This window comes from Mastacembelus armatus, chromosome 17, assembly GCF_900324485.2.
Source record: "Mastacembelus armatus chromosome 17, fMasArm1.2, whole genome shotgun sequence".
Taxonomy (NCBI): domain Eukaryota; kingdom Metazoa; phylum Chordata; class Actinopteri; order Synbranchiformes; family Mastacembelidae; genus Mastacembelus; species Mastacembelus armatus.
Genome location: NC_046649.1, coordinates 4044877 through 4065098, shown reverse-complemented (window position 1 = coordinate 4065098; position 20222 = coordinate 4044877). Strand labels below are relative to the sequence as shown.

General features: G+C 43.9%; 2 protein-coding genes across 2 annotated transcripts; one reads left to right on the top strand and one right to left on the bottom strand.

Annotated features, from left to right (window-relative positions):
• Positions 1 to 5564: 5564 nt before the first annotated feature.
• On the bottom strand, positions 5565 to 9980 carry cryz (crystallin, zeta (quinone reductase)). Its single transcript, XM_026313925.2, has 8 exons — positions 9538 to 9980; positions 9110 to 9262; positions 8705 to 8868; positions 7940 to 7991; positions 7710 to 7859; positions 7235 to 7336; positions 6710 to 6805; positions 5565 to 6490 (listed from the first exon to the last, which is right to left on the bottom strand). The coding sequence occupies exons 1-8, from the start codon at positions 9643 to 9645 to the stop codon at positions 6329 to 6331; spliced, it is 987 nt and encodes a 328-aa protein (XP_026169710.1). The 5' UTR covers positions 9646 to 9980; the 3' UTR covers positions 5565 to 6328.
• Positions 9981 to 10294: 314 nt separating this feature from the next.
• dars2 (aspartyl-tRNA synthetase 2, mitochondrial) lies at positions 10295 to 19954 on the top strand. Its single transcript, XM_026313924.1, has 17 exons — positions 10295 to 10469; positions 10614 to 10713; positions 11036 to 11102; positions 11221 to 11322; positions 11525 to 11620; positions 11738 to 11861; positions 12131 to 12177; positions 12434 to 12540; positions 12882 to 12951; positions 16588 to 16767; positions 17672 to 17779; positions 17968 to 18030; positions 18493 to 18645; positions 18738 to 18956; positions 19079 to 19189; positions 19266 to 19341; positions 19583 to 19954. The coding sequence occupies exons 1-17, from the start codon at positions 10295 to 10297 to the stop codon at positions 19768 to 19770; spliced, it is 1986 nt and encodes a 661-aa protein (XP_026169709.1). The 3' UTR covers positions 19771 to 19954.
• The last annotated feature ends 268 nt before the right edge of the window (positions 19955 to 20222 follow it).

Below are 20222 nucleotides of genomic sequence, written 5' to 3'. Positions count from 1 at the left end.
CCCTCCTTGAAGAGAGAGGCTGCTGCCAGTCAGCTGTGAGCCAGCAGAGCCCAGCACTGAAAGGTTTGTAGCACCAGTCCTCTCCACAGCAGAGAAGGGGACAGGATGCATGGAGGAAAGCTCAGCACTGCCTCGAAACAATCCAGCTCCCAGAGAGTGAATAACCCCACCATGCAGGTTTTGCACCTGCCCCACAGCAAGGACAGAGGCTGACTGATCAGCAGTACCGGTGGTATCAGCAGACTGGGGGTTGTCTGGGTTTCCATTCTTGCCCTGGTCACCTGCCGAACTTTCCTGTCCACATTGTTCATTTTTGGAAGTTGTTTTTTCCTGCTTAGAGGTTGCTTTGCTGTTTTCTTCTCCTCTGTCTTCTTCTACCTTCTCTTCCTCACCATCCTGCGAAGATCTTTTATTCTTTGTGGATTTCTTTGTCTTCTCACAGCTACCCTTTGTTTTTTTTCTAGACTTTCCTTTCCCTTCATTTATGTTCTGCCTTTTCTCATTACTTTTCTTGGAGCTCCTTTTTTTCGAGTGGTCCTGCTCATTTTTCCTCTTAGGGTGGACTTTGCTTCTTTGTAGTGGGTTCAGGTTTAGTTTAACCTTCAGCAGCCGACTGGACTGCATTTTAGGTTTGTGTCTCCCCTCTCTTCCTTTCTCCTCGTCTCTGGAGGTTCTTGCCTTCTCCTCCTCCCTGTTGTCCTTGCCTTGAAGCTTCCTGTGCTGTAGGCTTCTCAGACTCTTCAGATCAAATGTTACATTTCTTGAGTCTCTTCTCAGCTCTGTGTTCTTCATCATATCAGATGGGTTGTGCTTGATAATACCTTCAAACAGAGCAGAGTCTCTCATGCTGGTGTGAGCCCTCTGCTCTAGTGGTCTGTAGGTCCTGTGGCAGCTCTCACAGTGTAAAGTCTCATATCCTCTGTCAGTGTCTCTGCTTGTCCCATAAGCTGGCAGGGTGTCTGGTCTCTCACTGAAGTTTTCCCTCAGTGGCTGAGAGGAAGAGTTGCTAAGAGAGTGAAGCTTGCTAGAAATGTCCCTGTTCAAGATTCCCTGTTGGCTCCCAGGCCTTCTCCTGCCTTCCTCCAGCATCATTCTTATTCTTCTCTTTTGTCTGTCCTCCTGTGTGTCCATGTTTACCCTGTTGTTCCATCTCATCCCTCTGTGTCCTTTGCTGCTGCAGTCTGGGCACCTGAAATCACTGCTCCTCTCATCCACTCTGGACCAGGACAGCCCACCAGGATTTTCGAACCCTGTATCCAACACCATGGGTTCCCCGTTCCATGGCTGATTGCTGCTGACTTGTAATAAAACATTCTTCCTCTTCTCACTAACATCTAGGTGGCTGATGCTGCTTCCACCCTCTTCTTCTTTCTGCCTTTTACTTGCTTTTAGTTTCTTCCTGTAAACCAGCACTATGAGCAGCGCGAGGCCAACACCACCTGAAGCAAAGCACAGCAGGACTGGTTCTGAATAGTGGTATGTCTGATTTTAGCAGTTTTTGTCATTACAAATGAAAGGAGACCTGTACCAGGAGGAGTACCCAGATGCAGACACAGTGCAGAGACGCCAGATAACAAATAACATGCAGTTTATTGAGAAACAGCAGGGCGAGGACAAACAAACACAACACTCACAGCAACCACACACAGACAGAGACAACACGACACTGACCTGACACAAGAGGTCCACACAGCTCCAGACGTTAGGGTCGAAGGTAGGAGGTAATAGGGAAACAGTAGAATGAGCAGGAACATGACAGGTATATATTCAGGGCAGGACAATCACATGACAAGAACAAGGACGTATAGCTGGGCGGCACACAACAGGGAAAACAGGTGGGGGAAACCTTACAGAATAAGGGTCCCAGAGAATAAGTATAGAGTCACAGAGACCATGTTGGTGACTGAAGATTTCTCTCTAATGAGACCTAGTAGGACCAACTTGTGTAATATGGTGGTTCAATTTATTTCATTTGAATAAAACTGGAGCAGTCAGAGGACTTGCAGTCAGAGACAGACAAAGTTTTGTCAAGCATGTAGAAATACTGAAGCACTGTTCAATTATCTTTAAGCCCTTATGAGCTGATGCATACCTATAGTATCGCTGTAACCATAATGCATTGTGGAGTTTGATTTTGTATGGTTTTCTTACTCCCAGTCAGACCACAGTTCAGTCCCCTGTCTCTGAGACCCCCAAGAGGTTGAAACCTTTAAAGCTCAACTGAACACGCAAACTGTAAACTGTTCTCATTGGAATTTGTCATTCAAAGATGAGACGACTATGATCTTATCTTGTGTGCATGTAGGTATATAGGGCTGGTGGGGACAGAGTTACTGGATTATGCCATGTTTCCCACATGTGGACTGTTTCCTGGTCTAAAATAAACATATTCCTTGAAAATTTGACTAGAGAGTGTTTGTAATTCATCACTCACCAAATTTTAAAATTTTGTTTTTCTGTTTTTCTGTGTCCTGATTCTAATTCTCATGAACTTTTACTGATTAATTACTAACAAAAGTTTTTCTTTTTTGTGTTGGAGGGGATGTTGTATATTAGTCTTACCAATGAAGCAGATGGCTGCGGTGATGGCCAGATCTCGAGCGTACAGTTGTGGAGTCACGCGGCCTCTTGTCTGTATCTGCTCTGTGATGTTCTGATTGGATGGGACACAGCTGACCTCAGTCAGCACTAGCACCGTAGTTATAGCCAACCCAGCTGTGTCACACACCATCCTACAACCATTGTGGAGGAGCTGGATGCAGTAAGGGGTGGAGATGTGAGGTTAACTGGTCTTCTACTGATTCATAGAATAATGAATATAATAAAATTTATATTTCATTCATAAATCAGACTGCAGGTCTAATTTCAATTGTTTCTGATGCAGCTTTAAAACAAAAGACGAAATTCTGAAAGAAACGGGACTAGTGAGCTGGTACAAAGAAATTAGTGCTTGTCACAAGCCTCCTCACACCTTAGTGAAATATCCTCAAATTATTTTACAATAAAATAATACAGTGCTGGTACAAGTCATAATTTGTAGTCACCAAATCATGTGTATCGGTTGGTATTTAAATTTTATTTTTTAACGCAGCAGTTCCTGGAAAAGTTGCTGCATTGTTAATTTGCACAGGTTGAAGAAGAGCTCCTGCACCTTGTCTGATTTATATATGAAAGTGTGACAATAGTAGCTAAGGTAGGAAGAAATCTAATCTAAGAAAATAAAAATGCACACTGTAAGCAAATGGAAGTTTCAAATTTCAATGAAGTATGAAAGTGCAAAGCAAGACACAAGAATGTGTAGAAAGCCTTCACAAAGACAAACCTGTTTGTATCTCGCTGATGTATCAGGTTATCTGGCAGCTCCACACTCTCTTGATCTCCGCAGTCAAAGGGAAAGAACCAGAACAGTGAGCTGGTTTCCTCTAGTTTCAGGTTCCACAGGAACGTAGCACTTTGAAGCCAGTCAGCACTGATCCACGAAGTCCCTCAGGGCACTCAGACTTTCTACATATGATATCACACATACAGTACTGCGTGTTGTCAGTTCAAAAGCTTCTACATTAGTCTGGGATCTTTAGGCAGCAGTAAGATGTGGGGGGAGTACTGATATGTGTAATGAGTCAGACCTGGACAATGAATATGTTGGAGTCATACATTAGAAACAGAATTTGAAAACTTCTACAGCGTAGAAGACACTTTTACTGAGTAATGGTGAAGAGAGATGTAAACAGAAAGACAGCCATTAACCACTGCGACTGCCAACGTGTCATATTATTGCAGTTTACACTCTACAAAATCTGCTGTTGATCCAAATATGGAAATACAGTTACCATTTTAGTAAACCAATCTACACTAAAAAAATCATAATGACAAAGTATAAGCATGCTTTTAAAATTTCTATGCAAATTCATTGAAAGTCAAAAACTGAAAACCCTCAGTTCAAGCATATTCATGCATTTCATAGAAGCCCCTTTGGCAGCAGTTACAGGTTTGAATCTTCTTAGGTAAGAGAAAACAAGTTTTCACACCTGGACTGGACAGTTTGTCCCACTCCTCCTGACAGATCCTCATTGCCCCAGTCTCACTGGTTTCTATCCTACTGGATTCTGGTTACATGAGTCTATCAATCAGTATCATGTAACCGTGGTTACATGCCTATACTGTATTTTCAATATTTTTTTTGATGTTGAGACAAATTAGATATAAAGGATATACATATTATATTATTATTTTATATTATAAAGATATACAGTACCAGTCAAACGTTTGGACACACATTCTCATTCAATCCAGTGGTAAAGTGTGTCCAAACTTTTGACTCATAGTGTACATATTATATAAAAGTATTACTTTTATTCTAATAATATAATATTCTATTTCTACTACTAATAATAATAATATTTTATTCTAACAATAAAAATAAATAAAGCAATGATAGGCCACTATAACAAAGTGTGTGTTTGTGCACATAAACACTGAAGATATAGATTGTAGTGTTTGCCATTTGAAAATTTAAAATTAGTTTGTAAAGATCAAAAGAAACTTTTGATTTGGATTTAAGTGAATTGTTGTTAGTTTAGTCAGGAGCCACTGCTGCATGTGAGCGTGTCTGCTCCGAGTTGTTAGGAAAACAAACAGTGATCCGAGAGAAGCAGCGTGTGACATCTGTCCCCAGAGGATGCTGAGTGACGGACGACAGCCAGACACTGTAGCTGAATGAGGGCTATCATGTTGCTGCTAAAGCTCTTTTCCTAATGGACTTTGCTCTGGTGTGTTGTAGTGAAATATGTATTACTATGTGTTAGCAGTAACAGTAATATTGAAATAAAATAATGTGTCCATTAAAGTGTTAGGGGACTATTATCTTCAACGTAGTTCTTTTCCTCAAATTAAACCTGAGATTGGCTCTTTAACACGAGTCAATCCATTTCAAATGAAACGCACTATAGCATACAGGCTGAAGGCTGTAAAACGGTTTGCTGTAATTAGAAATATTCAGAAAAGAGACTGTTAGTAGTCAATATGAGATCACCATGTCTAGACATTACTAAATATTTAATATTTCAATAGGACAGAAAACATACCTACTGATTAAAAACCTCTTTTCTGAACATTTTCAAATACACTAAAGAGAGGTGTGTTGATTGGTTTATAGAAATTGCCTAGCCTTAGTTTCTGAACATCATGTCCTTCTAATGATTAGAGTCCAAGAGCATTTGAAAACAAAAGTGCTGACCTGATGATGTGGATTTGAAGGTCCACCCCCACTGAGGACACAGTACACTCCACTCACACACTAAGCCAGAAGAAAGAACTATCGCTGTATGTGACTGTTGCAGCTTTAGCTCAGAGCGTCACCATTTACTGGCTGCTACTGTGTTTCCAGCTTAGGTTACCTGGAGCATGCTCAGTAGAGCTGACTGTTACTTGAGAGGTACAGGTTTCATGCTTGACTCACTGTCTGAGACAGAAACAAGCCTTTAACTTCAACCACACCTTAAATCTCTCTCTCTTTTTTTTTTTTTTTAAAAGTGTCAGTATTGTTTAATAGGATGGCCACAGTATCGTTGCAAAAATACTGATTTTATTTTCATTCACAATTTACAGTTAAGGAAAATGTTTTCACACATTTGCTATCAGTGAGAATGTTATAAGCATAATTCCTATAGAGAAAAGATGTTATCACAGTTTCAAAATAAGGACAGTGTCTGCCGTGCATCTTAACAACTTTAAGTGATTTAAGTTTAGTCACCTTGAATATTTTGGCACCTACAGTGATTATATTAGAACCTGCTCAGTAGACAATGTTCATTGTATTTAAGGATCAAAGTGATTCATCTTAAACATTGGATTAAAGCTGCACCTCACAATTCTGTCAAAACAACAGACCAAATGATTATTGACCATGTACAGGAGGTTGCTTGCATGACAAACTCACAGTGACAGCAGCTGCCCTCAGCTGCACAAAGAATTTTATCTTTGGCTTTTAGTTACATGTTTTGATTTGAAGCACAAACTCCACTCTGACCCAGCTTGTTTCTGGCAGCAGGAGGAGGGAAAAGCTCCGACAAAGCCACATGACGCTAACTTTGATCTTCATGGACTATGAGCAGTGAGAGTGAGCCAAAACAGTAAAGCTGGGTCACTGTTATGTTAACGTGATTCTCTTTTCATTTTACAAACTACACCACACACACTCCAATTTTAAAGGTTGTTCTCAAGCAATTACGTTTACCATTTGCTCATTTTTTTGCTTTTTGTAGCGGCCCTCTCCACAAACAGCCTGAACCCTGTCTGGTGACCTTTGTCCTGTGATATGACCATGGCATCACATGGTCAGAACTATCTTCCCCGTAGCCCCAGGGGACTCAATGATGTCGTGGTGGGCCTGGGCGGCCTTATCAAGCGGATACTTGGAACCGACAACTGGACGCAGCCAACCAGCTTCCATCCCCGCGTAAAGAAATGCTGCACACTCCTGCTTCTCCTCCTGAGATAGAAGAGAGGAAAAAGATATTTAAAACTGTCCAAACTAACATGAACGTGGTATCTGGAGGGGTTTTTCTTGCCAAAAGCTGAAGCAGCTATACAGCATGTGTACCATGCCATTCAAAGTGTTGTGTAGGCTTTTAAAATCTAGAAACGTCCAATGGGGTAAACCTCTTAAATGTGTGTATAACATGGCTTGTGTAATGTCACAGACTCATACCAGTGTAGCAAAGAAAAGGGCGACTCCCATAATGCTGCTCTCTTTAGCCATAGTGTCTCTGGGGTTGATCTCTATGGGGCCCCTGGAACCAACAACCTGAAGTGGAAGAGGAAAGGAAACGCAGGACACTGTAGATGATGCACACAGTCGACAGAAATACTACTACTGTACAGAACTACTGTATAAACTAACAACAAAAGAGACCAGGCGCTGTACTTTAAGATACTGAGCCAACTGTGATGCTAAACATCACGTAATTATATGGCTCCATAAAGAGAAACTATATGTGCGTCAGTGCTTCCAGTGAGACTGAATAAGTGACCTTCTTGCTGTAAGGTGACGGTGCTAACCACCACATCCCTGTGCTGTCCCATCTGTAATTATGTTGTGTGGCTTTTAAAATATGGTGTACTTTTTAAAGCACATTTTGCTATTGTGGAGAATTATTATATGGTGATGTGGGGCAGAGCCCACAACAAGACATGGTCACCAACTCTAGAGGTACAAACATCCAGACCTACTGACCGTAACTCGTCCTCCGTAGGCCAACATCTGGAGGTCTTTACTCAGGTTGACATTTGACAGCATCTCCACTATGACGTCTACGCCTCTGCCTGATGTGGCTTCCTGGAACGAACGAACGAACAAACAAACAAACAAACACACACAGGTACATGGTTAAAATATTATTATGTGGAAGGTAAAGTCACAATTGAATGTAGAAAAGCTAACACTCCCAATTCAATATATTAGTGCTCAATACATTATCTGCCATTTCATCCAGAATTTACAGGCTCCACATCTGAATTCTGAGTGTGTAAATTTAATATCTAGTGCTCTCAAAAGTTAGTATTCCCTGCTAACAATCCTACAATGCTAGATACAGACACTGTAGGATCTGTGCAATACGCCCATTAAATGACAAAGTTTACATGTGATTAAGCATTTACATGTCTTAAACGTGCTGTTGTTACTGCATGGTGTTAAAGTGTGTGTGTACCATGATTTTATCTGTGTAGCCCTCTTCTCTGTGATTAAATGCCGAGTGAGCTCCATTGTTGAGAACCAGCTTCAATCCCTCTGGGGTCCCTGCTGTCCCCAGCACCCTGAGACCCAGAGCACGGGACATCTGACACGCTGCCACACCCACCTACACACACACAGACCTGAAGCACTTAAAATGTTTATCCAGCACACAGGAAAACAAAATAGATAATAAAAACCCCTCACCCCTCCACTGGCTCCATGGATGAGGACGGTCTCTCCAGGCTTGGCACAAGCCCTGCCACACACAACACAGTAGACTGGAACACATTTACTCATTTTTAAAGCCTTGGACATTTCCCAAAATAGCCGGACAATATAGTTGTTTTATTTAGGCAGAAGCAAAACCAGGTGCTCGTTTAGGAGTGTTTACAGCAGCCTCTGTCTTAGAATTAAACCAAAAATATTATGAAATTTGTACAACCTCTTTAGAAAGTGCTTGTCCACATAAGCAGAGTGTGCAGAAATAATCGAGAGAGCAAAGAGGCCCTGAAAACTGAAACTGAAAGAAGAACAGATATGAAGGTCAGAGCCAACAGAAGAGGTTTGATGCATTTAAACGGTTTAAGCACTGAATGTACTTTGATGCTGACGGTTATATAATGTGAAAGCTACAGGTTACTCAGTAACACAGGCCACTGTGAGTGCACGTGGCTCTGACATGTTTTAGATTCAGTACACTGGCATCTGTGACGAGGTTTGAACTTTGGGATTTGCAAGAGAAAGAAAGGAGGCCAGGTTAGTGTGATAGTCGCGTGTACAACAGATCACACATCAGTTCTGAGGAAACATAATGGAGGCGCTGGGCCAGACTCTGACATGTGACACCTCATGTTCATTAAGCTCCATGGATGAGGAGCTCCATGGATGAGGAGCTCCATGGATGAGGAGCTCCATGGATGAGGAGCTCCATGGATGCTTGTCGAGCTTTGGGAAGAAGACCTTTCTTACTTGTGAATCAGAGCTCTGTAGGCAGTGAAGTAAGGGATCCCTACGGCTGCTCCCTGTGTGAAGTCCAAAGCAGCAGGCAGTCTGTGGACACAGTGCTCAGCTGCCACAGTGAACTCTGCATAACCTCCAGACTCTGTAGCTGTAGTGAACACCCGGTCCCCTGCCTGACAAGCACACACACACAGCAAACAGTGTTTACATGTTTACATAATGGGCCACATCCTGTCCAGCTGACATCATATTGACCACAGTGCATTTGTGGATTCAAATGTCGTCTCAGATCAAGTGATTCTTTAACAGCAATGTTAAATGTTACTGTGTGTTACTGTGTGTTAATGTGTGTTACTGTGTGTTACTGTGTGTTACTGTGTGTTAATGTGCGCTCATCGTGCCCCGCAGCTTCACCTTTACTGTCACAACTCCTTCTCCAGCCCTCTCCACCACTCCTGCCACATCAGAGCCCGGAGTGTAGGGCAGGGCGGGGACACGGGCATATGTCCCAGCTCGGATATAAGTTTCTACGGGGTTCACTCCACAGGCGTGGACACGGACCAACACCTGCAGCAGAGACAGTGAAGTTAGGCCTGACATTGTCTGCACATTGGATCACCAGTGGTTTAGGTTTCTGAGCGTGTTAGACAGACACAGACAGACAGACGGACAGACACACACAGACACACACACAGACACACACACACACACAGACAGACAGACAGACAGACACACAGACGGACCACAGTGTTTCCTCGCGACTATAGCAGCTCAACGCACACATATGCCTGCAGCTGTTTCTGCTCGCGCTGACAGCAGCGGTGCACATCTGTCCGCCTCACCTGTCGGGGTCCGGGCTGCGGAACCGTCACATCCGAGCACAGTCTGAGGACTGATGGAGCTCCGAGCTCGCTGACCCTGATGGCTCTCATCAGCTGGCTCCCCGACATGGCTGCTGCTTCTGGGCCACACGCTTCAGAGGACACCTGGCGTCAGGACCGTGCGATGAGAAGCGCAGTGCCGCCACCAGGCGGAGCGGAGTCCTGAACGGGTCTGAAGGAGGTTTGGTAATCATCACAGACGCTAAGTGTCTGTTGCTCTCTGCCAAAGCCTGCAGCAAAGCATCAACCATAACATCACGGTTTGATAGTCCGCACACGCTGCTCTGACTCCTACAGACACGATAATAATCATAATAATAGAATGAGTCCACGGATTGTAATGACTGTGTGTGTGTGTGTGTGTGTGTTGAATGGTGTCGAGGACAGAGGGGCTAAGCAGAGTTATAACCTAATCAGTTGTGCTGTAGATGGACTACCATGGACTGACATGCGTCACTTCCGTTTAGCGGCGGCTCCTCGGTGGATGAGCTGTGTGCGCCACAGTGCAGCCTGTATGATCCGCTCCTGACGCGCCAAATGCGGAACCAGGACCAGATGCAGTGACAGCACCCGGCCTGGGCTGGCTTGCACGGTCGGGGTCCCGGTGTTGTGTCCGGTGTGAAGTCTCTTACGGACAGCGCTGTCGGTACTTCAGGAAACAGCCTTCTCACATGTGACTGGGACAGCTCGGTGACTCTGACCTTTGGCTTGTGAAGACATGGCAGCAAAAAGCAGGTTCCTCCTGCAGAGAGCGCTCAGTCAACTCAGCTCTCACAGGGTCTGGCACTGGAGCTCAGCTGCGACCCTCAGTCCGGGACGTGTTCTGCGGACAGCAGGGCTCAGACGGCTGAGCTGCTCACACACACTGTCCCAGCGTGCTCCTCCTCTCACAGGTACGAAACCCTGGCTCTGCCCTGTCCCCCCAGGCTTCACGATTTGGTGGGGCTGTGGGCTGGGCTGGTCTACGCGTGTGTGTGTGTGTGCATTTCCAAAGTTGGCAGGAGGTTGAATGAGTCCTGGCTGTGTGTTGTCATCAGGTCCCAGCAGCCTGTCCTTCAGGAGTCACACCTGTGGAGAACTGAGACCAGAGCATGTGGGAGAAGTCGTCACTGTGTGTGGCTGGGTCCAGTACCTCAGGTAGTGCTGAGGTAGCATCACTGCTCTGTACACGCTGACTGACTCATGAAGTATCAACAACTCAGTGCGAAGCTTTTATACAGTCACAGTGAGAGTTAACAGGAACATCACCATGGTAATATAACATTTCCCATCAACCTGCCAAAGTTCGCAGTGCTGCATTTAAAATCTGAGGGCCACCAAACTCTGTAGGACCCATCCAGAACTTATCCCTAGTGTCCAGGGCTGAAGCAGGACCAGGGGACAGAACGGACTGTTTGACTTTCACGATGCCTCAACAGAAAGTTGCATTTTAACAGTTGTGTGTCTCTGCCTCCAACAGACATGACCTGTTTATCATCCTGCGTGATTTCAGTGGCTTGACACAGATTTTGATTCCTCAGGAAGAAGTAAGGATGAAAACAACTGAAAACCTGAATATGTCTGCTCCAACAACAACAACAACAATAATGATACAATGTTAATAATACAAAGTTACTGATATTAATTTATTCGTCTGTGTTTCAGTCTGCAGGTGATTTGAAAGCAGCACTGTGTGACCTCACAGCTGAGTCTGTTGTCAAAGTGACGGGAACAGTCAGACGACGTCCAGCAGGACAGGAGAACAAGGTGTGTGTATAATATTAAACTGCCTGGCTTGTTAGAACGAGGACAGTCAGCACAGGTAAACTATAGAAGAGATTAGTTTGTGTTTTTAGAGTATTTTCTGACACGTGCTCTGTCCGTTGGTGGTAAGGAGAGCAGACATTTCAGTAAGTCATTTATCACTGATCATGCTCTTGCTGTCATTCTGCCGTGTACATACCAACAGAGGATGCCAACAGGAGAAATAGAAGTCCATGCTGAGAGCGTGGAGGTTTTCAGTGTGTGCCGCAAGTTGCCGTTTGAGATTAAAGACTTTGTCAAAGTAAGATGCTATGTGGATGTGCACTATTTTACCAGTGCTCCGAGCATGTAATGTGATTATTCTTGATAATAATCACGGTCATTTGTATTTTTTTGTTCTGTGTTTTTGATTTAACAGAAGTCTGAGTCTTTGCGGATGCAGTATCGCTACCTAGACCTGAGGTCCTCTCAGATGCAGAACAACCTCAGACTGAGATCTCAGATGGTGATGAAGATGAGAGAATACCTCTGTAATGTTCATGGTATGGAGGGTGAAAGTCATTTTCTTTTCTTGTTCAGTTTTTAATTTTTTTTTTTATGAGAACGGTTTGTCCCAGGCCAGGAAGCACAGTGTCAGGTCTGACAACAAACATACAGCCAACACCAGACTGTGACTTAACCTGCCTGGGACTGGAGTTTGATGGAGTTTGTGGAAACAGAGGACACACAAAACAAAGACAGAATCCAGCAGCAGAACACACTCTCTTCCTCTCATCTGTATTTTCAATGTGTGTTTTTTCTAATTTTGTAGGTTTTGTTGATGTGGAAACTCCAACATTGTTCAAAAGAACACCAGGGGTAAGAAGGATCTTGTAACATTAAATTAAATTAGCATTTACTGAATTTTACATGAAAAACACAATAGAATGGAGGAATTTCTCTTCAGAGTGCTTTAACATCAATTAAAAAAAAAAATCATCCTCCCAGTCTGTTGTGTAATCTAGTCTAATATGTCCCTGTTTTGGTAGATGATGGCAACACTAGTTATCAAAAGGCTCATTATTATTATTATGTCTGGTAACTGGAAATTGAGTCTTTCTTCTTTGTGTTCCAGGGAGCCAAAGAGTTTTTGGTTCCCTCCAGAGAACCGGGAAGGTTTTACTCCCTACCCCAGAGCCCACAGCAGTTTAAACAGCTTCTTATGGTGGCTGGTATAGACAGGTAAGTACAGACTGAAGAAAATTGCTGTTAAGAATTTAGTTTCACTACAAAATTACCTGCAACAGTGCTATACTGAAATGTATGTGAAAAACTGAAAGAGAAACTTCCTGACAGGATGCTGGATCAATGTCATGCATGGTGTTATGTGGAAAGACAAGCCTGACTGACAGCTAGCTGCCGTTACTGTTATACACTGCAAAGACAGAAATATTGGGCACATCACTTTCATTTGGATTTGTTCACACTAGCTATTTTTATCTTTTGAGATTGTACAGAGATTGTATTCAATGCTTTGATACAGCATGCTCTCAGGTCACCTTTCTCCTCTGTCCATGTGGCAGGTACTTCCAGGTGGCTCGGTGCTACCGAGATGAAGGCTCCAAACCAGACCGGCAGCCGGAGTTCACCCAGGTAAGACTGGCAGAGATGGGAACAGGACAAAATCCACATCCAATCACACACATCATTTGTTAAATAGTTTCCTTCATTAGAGACAGCATCCCATTGTGGCATTTTGAAAAAGGGAGTACAAAGTGATGTAACGTGCAGGTTCAATGCATTGGAACACATCCAGAATCAGTACCCCTGGATCTTCTTCTTCTCCTTTGGGCTGCTCCCTTCAGGGGTCGCCACAGCGAATCATCTGCCTCCATTTAACCCTATCCTCTGTATCCTCCTCACCCACACCAACTATCCTCATGTGTCCTTCTTCACTACATCCAAGAACCTCCTCTTTGGTCTTCCTCTAAGCCTCCTTCCTGGCAGCTCTAACCTCAGCATCCTTTTACCACTGTCCCTCACCTGAACATGTCCAAACCGTCTCAATCTGGCTTCGCTGGCTTTTTCTCCAAAATATCTAACATGAGCTGTCCCTCTGATGTGCTCATTCCTGATCCTATCCATCCTCGTCACTCCCAGAGAGAACCTCAACATCTTCAGCTCTGCTACCTCCAGCTCTGCCTCCTGTCTTTTTCTCAGTGCCACTGTCTCTAAACCAGACAACATTGCTGGTCTCACCACTGTCTTGTCCACCTTTCCTTTCATTCTTGCTGACACTCTTTTGTCACACATCACACCTGACACTTTCCTCCACCCGTTCCAACCTGCTTGCACACGTCTCTTCACTTCTTTTCCACACTCTCCGTTGCTCTGGACTGTTGACTCTAGGTACTTAAAATCCTCCACCTTCTTCACCTCTACTCCCTGTAACCTCACCGTTCTACTTGAGTCCCTCTCATTTACACACATGTACACACTCTGTTTTACTGCGGCTAACCTTCATTCCTCTCCTTTCCTGAGCAAACCTCCACCTCTCTAGATTTTCCTCCACCTGCTCCCAGCTCTCACTACAGATGACAATGTATTCTCTGTACTTCTCCATCAGCATTCTCAAAGCAAATATTGCATCTGTGGTTCTCTTTCTTGGCATGAAACCATACTGCTGCTCACAAATGCTCACTTCTGACCTCAGCCTAGCCTCCACTACTCTTTCCCATAACTTCATTGTGTGACTCATCAGCTTTATTCCTCTGTAGTTTCCACATCTCCCTTGTTCTTAAAGATGGGCACCTGTACACTTCTCCTCCATTCCCCTCAGGCATCCTCTCTCTCCAAGATCTTGTTAAGTAGCCCAGTCAAAAACTCTACTGCCACCTCTCCTAAACACTTCCATACCTCCACAGGTATGTCATCCGGACCAACTGCCTTTCCACTCTTCATCCTCTTCAACGCATTCCTCACTTCATCCTTACTGATCTTTGCTACTTTCTACACTCCTGAACTTCCTCATTCCACCACCAAGTCTCCTTATCTGCTTTCCTCTTTCCAGGTGACACACCAAGTAGGCTACCCTCCTACCTGTCTCCCTGATCACTTTAGCTGTAGCTGTCCAGTCATCTGGAAGAACCTCCTGACCTCCCAGAGCCTGTTTCAGCTCCTCCCTGAAAGCCACACAACACTCTTCCTTTTTCAACTTCCACCACTTGGTCCTCTGCTCTGTCCTTGCCCTCTTCATCTTCCTCACCACCAGAGTCATCCTACACACCACCATCCTATGCTGTCTGGCTACACTCTCCCCAGCCACTACTTTGTAGTCACTGATCTCTTTCAGGTTGGAGCGTCTGCACAAGATGTAATCAACTTGTGAGCTCCTGCCTCCACTCTTATATGTCACCCTATGCTCCTCCCTTTTCTGGAACAATGTGTTCACTACAGCCATTTCCATCCTTTTTGCAAAGTCTACCACCATCTGTCCTTCTGCATTCCTGTCCTGCATACCAAACTTACCCATCACTTCCTCATCACCTCTGTTTCCCTCACCAACATGTTCGTTGAAGTCTGTCCCAATCACGACTCTCTCACCACTAGAGATACCCTGAATCACCTCATCCATTTATCTCCAGAATTTCTCCTTCTCTTCTAACTCACATCCTACCTGTGGGGCATAACCACTGACAACATTCAACATCACACCTTCAACTTCCAGCTTCAGACTCATCACCCTATCTGACACTCTCTTCATCTCCAGAACATTCCTAGCAAAATCCTCCTTCAGGATAACTCCTACTCCATTCCTCTTTCCATCTACACCATGATAAAACAGCTTGAACCCTGCTCCTAATCTATAGGCCTTGCTACCTTTCCACCTGGTCTCCTGAACACACATGATATCCACCTTTCTTCTTTCCATCATATCAGCCAACTCTCTACTTTACCCTGACAAAGTTCCTACATTCAAAGTCCCTACTCTAAGTCCTACACTCCTGCCCTAACTCTTCTCTCTTTGCCTACAAACACGCCTTCCTCCTCTCCTTCTTCGACCAACAGTAGTCCAATTTCCACTGGAACATTGTGATTCGCATGTTTGATTTGGCTGAAATTTTACGTCGGATGCACTTTCTGACACAACCCTTTGTATTTACCTGGACTTGGGACCGGCACATGAAGACACTGGATTGTTTCCCCCTGTGGTTGCATTAGAAGCAGTACCCCCGGATATCTGGACATATGTTTTCACTGATGGTTCTGCATCTGATTCTGTATGAGATGGAGGCGCCAGAATCTTCATCCGGTTCCCTGGAGGGAAGCAGGAAGAGATCTCCTTGGCCACCAGGAAATATGCCACCAAGTACAGATTGGAGGCAGCAGCCCTGAAGACTGGAGCTATGAACGTGGAAGCCAGCACTGACACCTACAGCTCCATTGTGTTTCTCACTGATGCCCTCTCCATTTTATGGGCTCTACAGACACGCAGGGACAAGGACCTCAGTGACCTCTCCCTAGCACTTACCTCCCATGCCGAACCACATCCTATGCAGAAGACCTTCATCTGAACAAAACAAAGGGCAAGGTGGGTTCATGAACACCCTAAGCACAGCATGGACGGACGGGTACCATTTACTGACCAGGCCTGAGCTGACTACCTGCTCAGGTCTGGACACTCCGCACAGGACACGACAGACAGAAACTGCCACCTCCATACAAGTTCAGAAGAGACCAATCCGGACAGTGTCCGTGCAACTCAGGAAGCATGACTACAGATCTGTTCTTCAGACCTGCCCAATTTTTGCTGTACTCACAACAGGCTTGGCCGGAGGTGACCACACTGACTCGTCAACTGTATGGAGACCTGGAGGACCTGCAGTGCACAGTAGCCTTCATTGAGGGGACCAGACTGTCCATTTAAAAGCAATGGAGGAAGATGAAATATTTTCTTTCAGTGGTGGGAGCACTAATATTCAAATCTGGTCTAATGCCGTGTTTACACAGAAGATGTGTTGTGAGCAGCGCATTAGCAGAGCAGTAGCTGCATCTGTGTCAGCACAGGAGACGTTCAGGTACCGCAGTGATTCTATATTGGCTTTCAACACCTCCAAAATCCGAGTGACCTGTGACTCTATAGTGTACCTGAATGCCTTAATATTACAAAAATAATTCCCTTGATTGCAGTCTTCATCACATTAACAGTATCATTGTCTAGGGCCTGATTAAATTTGGTTTACACTGTTGGTTTGCAGTCCTGATCCGTGGTCTCATTATCTTTCCCAGGTAGACATTGAGATGTCTTTTGTGGACCAGACAGGTATCATGTCCCTGGTGGAGGGTTTGTTACAGTACTCCTGGCCTGCCGAGAAAGGTCCCATTAAGGTTCCTTTCCAAACCATGACATATGAAGAGGCCATGAGGGACTATGGCGTGGACAAACCTGATACCAGATTCAGTATGAAGGTACGTGTTTATGGTTTGTTGGACATTTTTGTTCGTTTTTGTTTCTAGATTATTTGTTCTGCTTTTATGGGGTGCTAGGAAAAATAAAAGTTGAACAAATATAAATATGGGCTAATTATTAAACTGGTCATCAACTCACACAAAACCAGCCTAAATCTCTCTAGGGGTGCTAAGATGACATGATGGAGAGAATCAACTGAGAATTGTTTGAAATCTATAGCTAACACCTGGGGCCTGTATAATGGAAGCAAAACCAACTTAATCTGGTTCCCTTTGGGGTTACATGTCGACACCGACACTTACCTTGGTTATCTTTGATAAACAATATCATGAAGCTGCTGATCAGCTGCATAATATAATTCTGGGTTTTCTGATCTGGCTACAAGTGCGTTTGTGTGAAAGGGATTAATTATAAGCATTGCCCTACAGTAAGAACCATTTGTGAAGGGCTTAAAAGAGTAGGAGGTGAGAGTATGTTACCTCCAGGAGATTTGATTAGAGCAGCAGGGGAAATGATATTCAATATGATCAAATAGCTAAAATAAAGCAAGAACCTGCAGAACCAACAGGGATAATAATAATTTACTGGGGCTAACTACTCTGTGTTAGGATTATTTTTTAATAAGGCCAGTGCCTATAATTTCCAGTTAATTCCACTTGCTGTTAAGTGTAATGCATTATGTGTTTAATGTGGTAAACAATCTCTCCTTTTGTTGGAAATGCTGGAACACCAAAATGATAAAATATCTGTTGCTCTCCGTTCCTTGTTGCTTTGTCAATCTCAGGAAAGGAGGAGCAGTTGTCATTTGTAAATTTTCCAGAGGCTGTGAATATGTCAGGTTTTTTTTTTTTTTTTTTTTCTTCTTTTTTTTTCATACCTGTGTCTTTCTGAATCCCTGTCCAGCTGATTGATCTCAGGGAGGTTTTCCTGTCCACGGAAATACAGTTCCTCAGAACTGCTCTCAACCAGCCAGGAGGCTCTGTTCAGGCCATCTGTGTTCCCAGTGGTGCGGTGAGAAAAGAAACCTTTCCTGTGGCGTAAATATGTTGCAGTGCACAGAAAGTGCGTGGCTCAGTATAATGATGAGACATGAAAATTAAAAGCAGTAACAGAAAATACATTTGGTTAGTAACCAATCTGCTGATATCTGTTCTCTAATGCCTCTTTTTGTTAACTTCTTCATGTCTGTCTGAACACAGAAACTTTTCACTGGGAAAGAGTTGGAAAACCTGAAACAAACAGCCAAGACTCAGTTTGGGCAGGTAGGTTTGTCTGTCCTGTAATGTCTAGGAACATCTTGTAAGTACTGAGTCGCTTCCGGGAACGTACCATGAAGATTTTATTCTCCTTCTCTCTACTTACATAAGGAGAAATAGAGAATGAATGAACAAAATAAAATCCTGAAACAGAACAAACACAGATTAAAATGAGTGAAAACAAGAAACACTGTTTTGGTTTCACATGGTGCATGTATATATACAGAATAGGTTTGATTGTGTGTATAAGTACATAATTGAAGTAGTAATGTAAACCAGAATAGTATCCTTTTCACACTGTACATGAAAGTTATGTGCAAAAGTACATTAAAATAATATTCCACAACAAACCAGAAATACTGTAGAGGAGAAACAACAGCTACAGAAAAAAAACAGACACTTCAGGAAAGCTTATTGTGTTCACTTTTTGTATCTTTTGTTTTTCATGTGTGTCTGTTTTGTCCCAAGGAGCTGAGTGAGTTGCTTTTCAGAGTAGATGGGACACTGAAGTCTCCTCTGAAGAAGTTCTTACCTGCCTCTTCCACAGACGAGCTACTGAAGAGGACTGGAGCCAAACCTGGAGACCTGCTGCTGATGGCTGCTGGCTCCCTCCACAGTGTGGTAAGAGAATCACAAATATCAAACTTACCATATGAAGGTGAATCATGAAACTCTATAACATGATTATATATTTCTCATCTATCTGCCTGCAGCGTTCTTTGCTGGGTAGTGTTCGCCTGCAGTGTGCAGAGCTCCTGGGCTCTCATGGGTTTCCGTTTCGAGACCTTTCAGCCTTCCAGTTCCTGTGGGTTGTTGACTTCCCTCTCTTTCTACCTAAAGAAGATGAGCTAGAGCAGCTGGAGTCAGCCCATCATCCGTTTACTGCTCCAGTGCCAGAGGACACACCATTACTCTACACAGATCCACACAAGGTAGTCAATAGAATAGATTCTCTCAGGATGTGTTTAAATGTCTTATTATTCTGATATTTAGAAGTAGTGATGTATGTTGTGGGATGCAGCAAGCCTTAAGGTGTGTATTTTCAATTTCCTAGGTACGTGGTCAGCACTATGACCTGGTGCTGAACGGCTGTGAGATTGGGGGAGGATCCATCCGAATCCACAAAGCTTCAGAGCAGCTGTATGTCCTGGAGAATATACTCAAGGTGAGTCATTGTACATTTTTCTTGTGGTCACACTACCTTGGGAAGTGGTCATGGTTTTGACTTGTGTTTGCCACAGGAGGATCCTAGTCTTCTCTCTCACCTGCTGGAGGCTCTTGACTCAGGAGCGCCACCACATGGGGGCATTGCTTTGGGTAAAGTTAACTCCCTACCTGACTGCAGCATGCTTACTTGCCAATTTGCTACTTTACTGCAAAAAACAAAACAAACAAAAAAAAACTGAAATATATGATTGTTCTTTATAACCTTGTGAATAAACTGTATATTTCCCCTGACATCCAGTCTGACTCTACCCTAAAGAGTTACATGGTACTAAAAATGTGGAAGTGAGTATGTATTCACTGTGTTGCCTTATTACTCATCCATGCTTTTTAGGTTTGGACCGGTTGATCTCCATCATGGTTGGAGCTGCCAGCATCCGTGACGTCATTGCCTTCCCCAAGTCGTTCCGGGGGCATGACCTCATGAGCCAGGCCCCTGACTTGGTCTCTGACGAGGAGCTAAAGTCTTACCACATCTCTGTCAGATGGCCGACAGAGCAAAGAGGAGACGAGGGGAAGTGAGGACATCAAGAAGGAAAAGACAAGAAGGCTTATCTGGTTTATTTTGTAACCCTGTTTTTATGCTCCAATGTTTTGTCTCTGAGGTGCAACTATGTAACATCTGTCCAGGCACCGCAATTCAAAAACAGCCTTTTGCCTAACTGTGGCACATGTAAAGTAATGCTGATTAATATGTACTGTCCCTGTCAAATAAACCAATGACTTGACAAAGGTAGATGTGAGCCACGGCAGGTCTCTGTAACCTGGACAGCAGGGGGCAGATGAGGATGCTGAGGCACAGATGGGGGAGAGTGAGGCTGGAGGTGGTGGGGCTCATTATCAGTAGTTGGAAAACAGCCATTGCTAATGAAACATCTGTGATGGAGGACTATATTTTCTATTAGTTACGTTATTTGTTTTAGTATCTTTAGTTGTTTGTTTTTTCCCTCTGTATATAAGCGGGCATTAAAAGT

What these genes read in the sequence shown, in the direction of transcription:
- dars2 (XM_026313924.1), top strand. Translation starts at nt 10,295, where the DNA reads ATGGCAGCAAAAAGCAGGTTCCTCCTGCAGAGAGCGCTCAGTCAACTC. An exon ending in TCTGTGTTCCCAGTGGTGCG is followed by an intron (nt 17,780 to 17,967) that starts GTGAGAAAAGAA and finishes GTCTGAACACAG; the next exon opens with AAACTTTTCACTGGGAAAGA. An exon ending in TCCTGGAGAATATACTCAAG is followed by an intron (nt 19,190 to 19,265) that starts GTGAGTCATTGT and finishes TGTTTGCCACAG; the next exon opens with GAGGATCCTAGTCTTCTCTC.
- cryz (XM_026313925.2), bottom strand. Translation starts at nt 9,645, where the DNA reads ATGTCGGGGAGCCAGCTGATGAGAGCCATCAGGGTCAGCGAGCTCGGA. An exon ending in TACAGAGCTCTGATTCACAA is followed by an intron (nt 7,992 to 8,704) that starts GTAAGAAAGGTC and finishes TGTGTGTGGCAG; the next exon opens with GGCTTGTGCCAAGCCTGGAG. An exon ending in CCTACGGAGGACGAGTTACG is followed by an intron (nt 6,806 to 7,234) that starts GTCAGTAGGTCT and finishes CTTCCACTTCAG; the next exon opens with GTTGTTGGTTCCAGGGGCCC.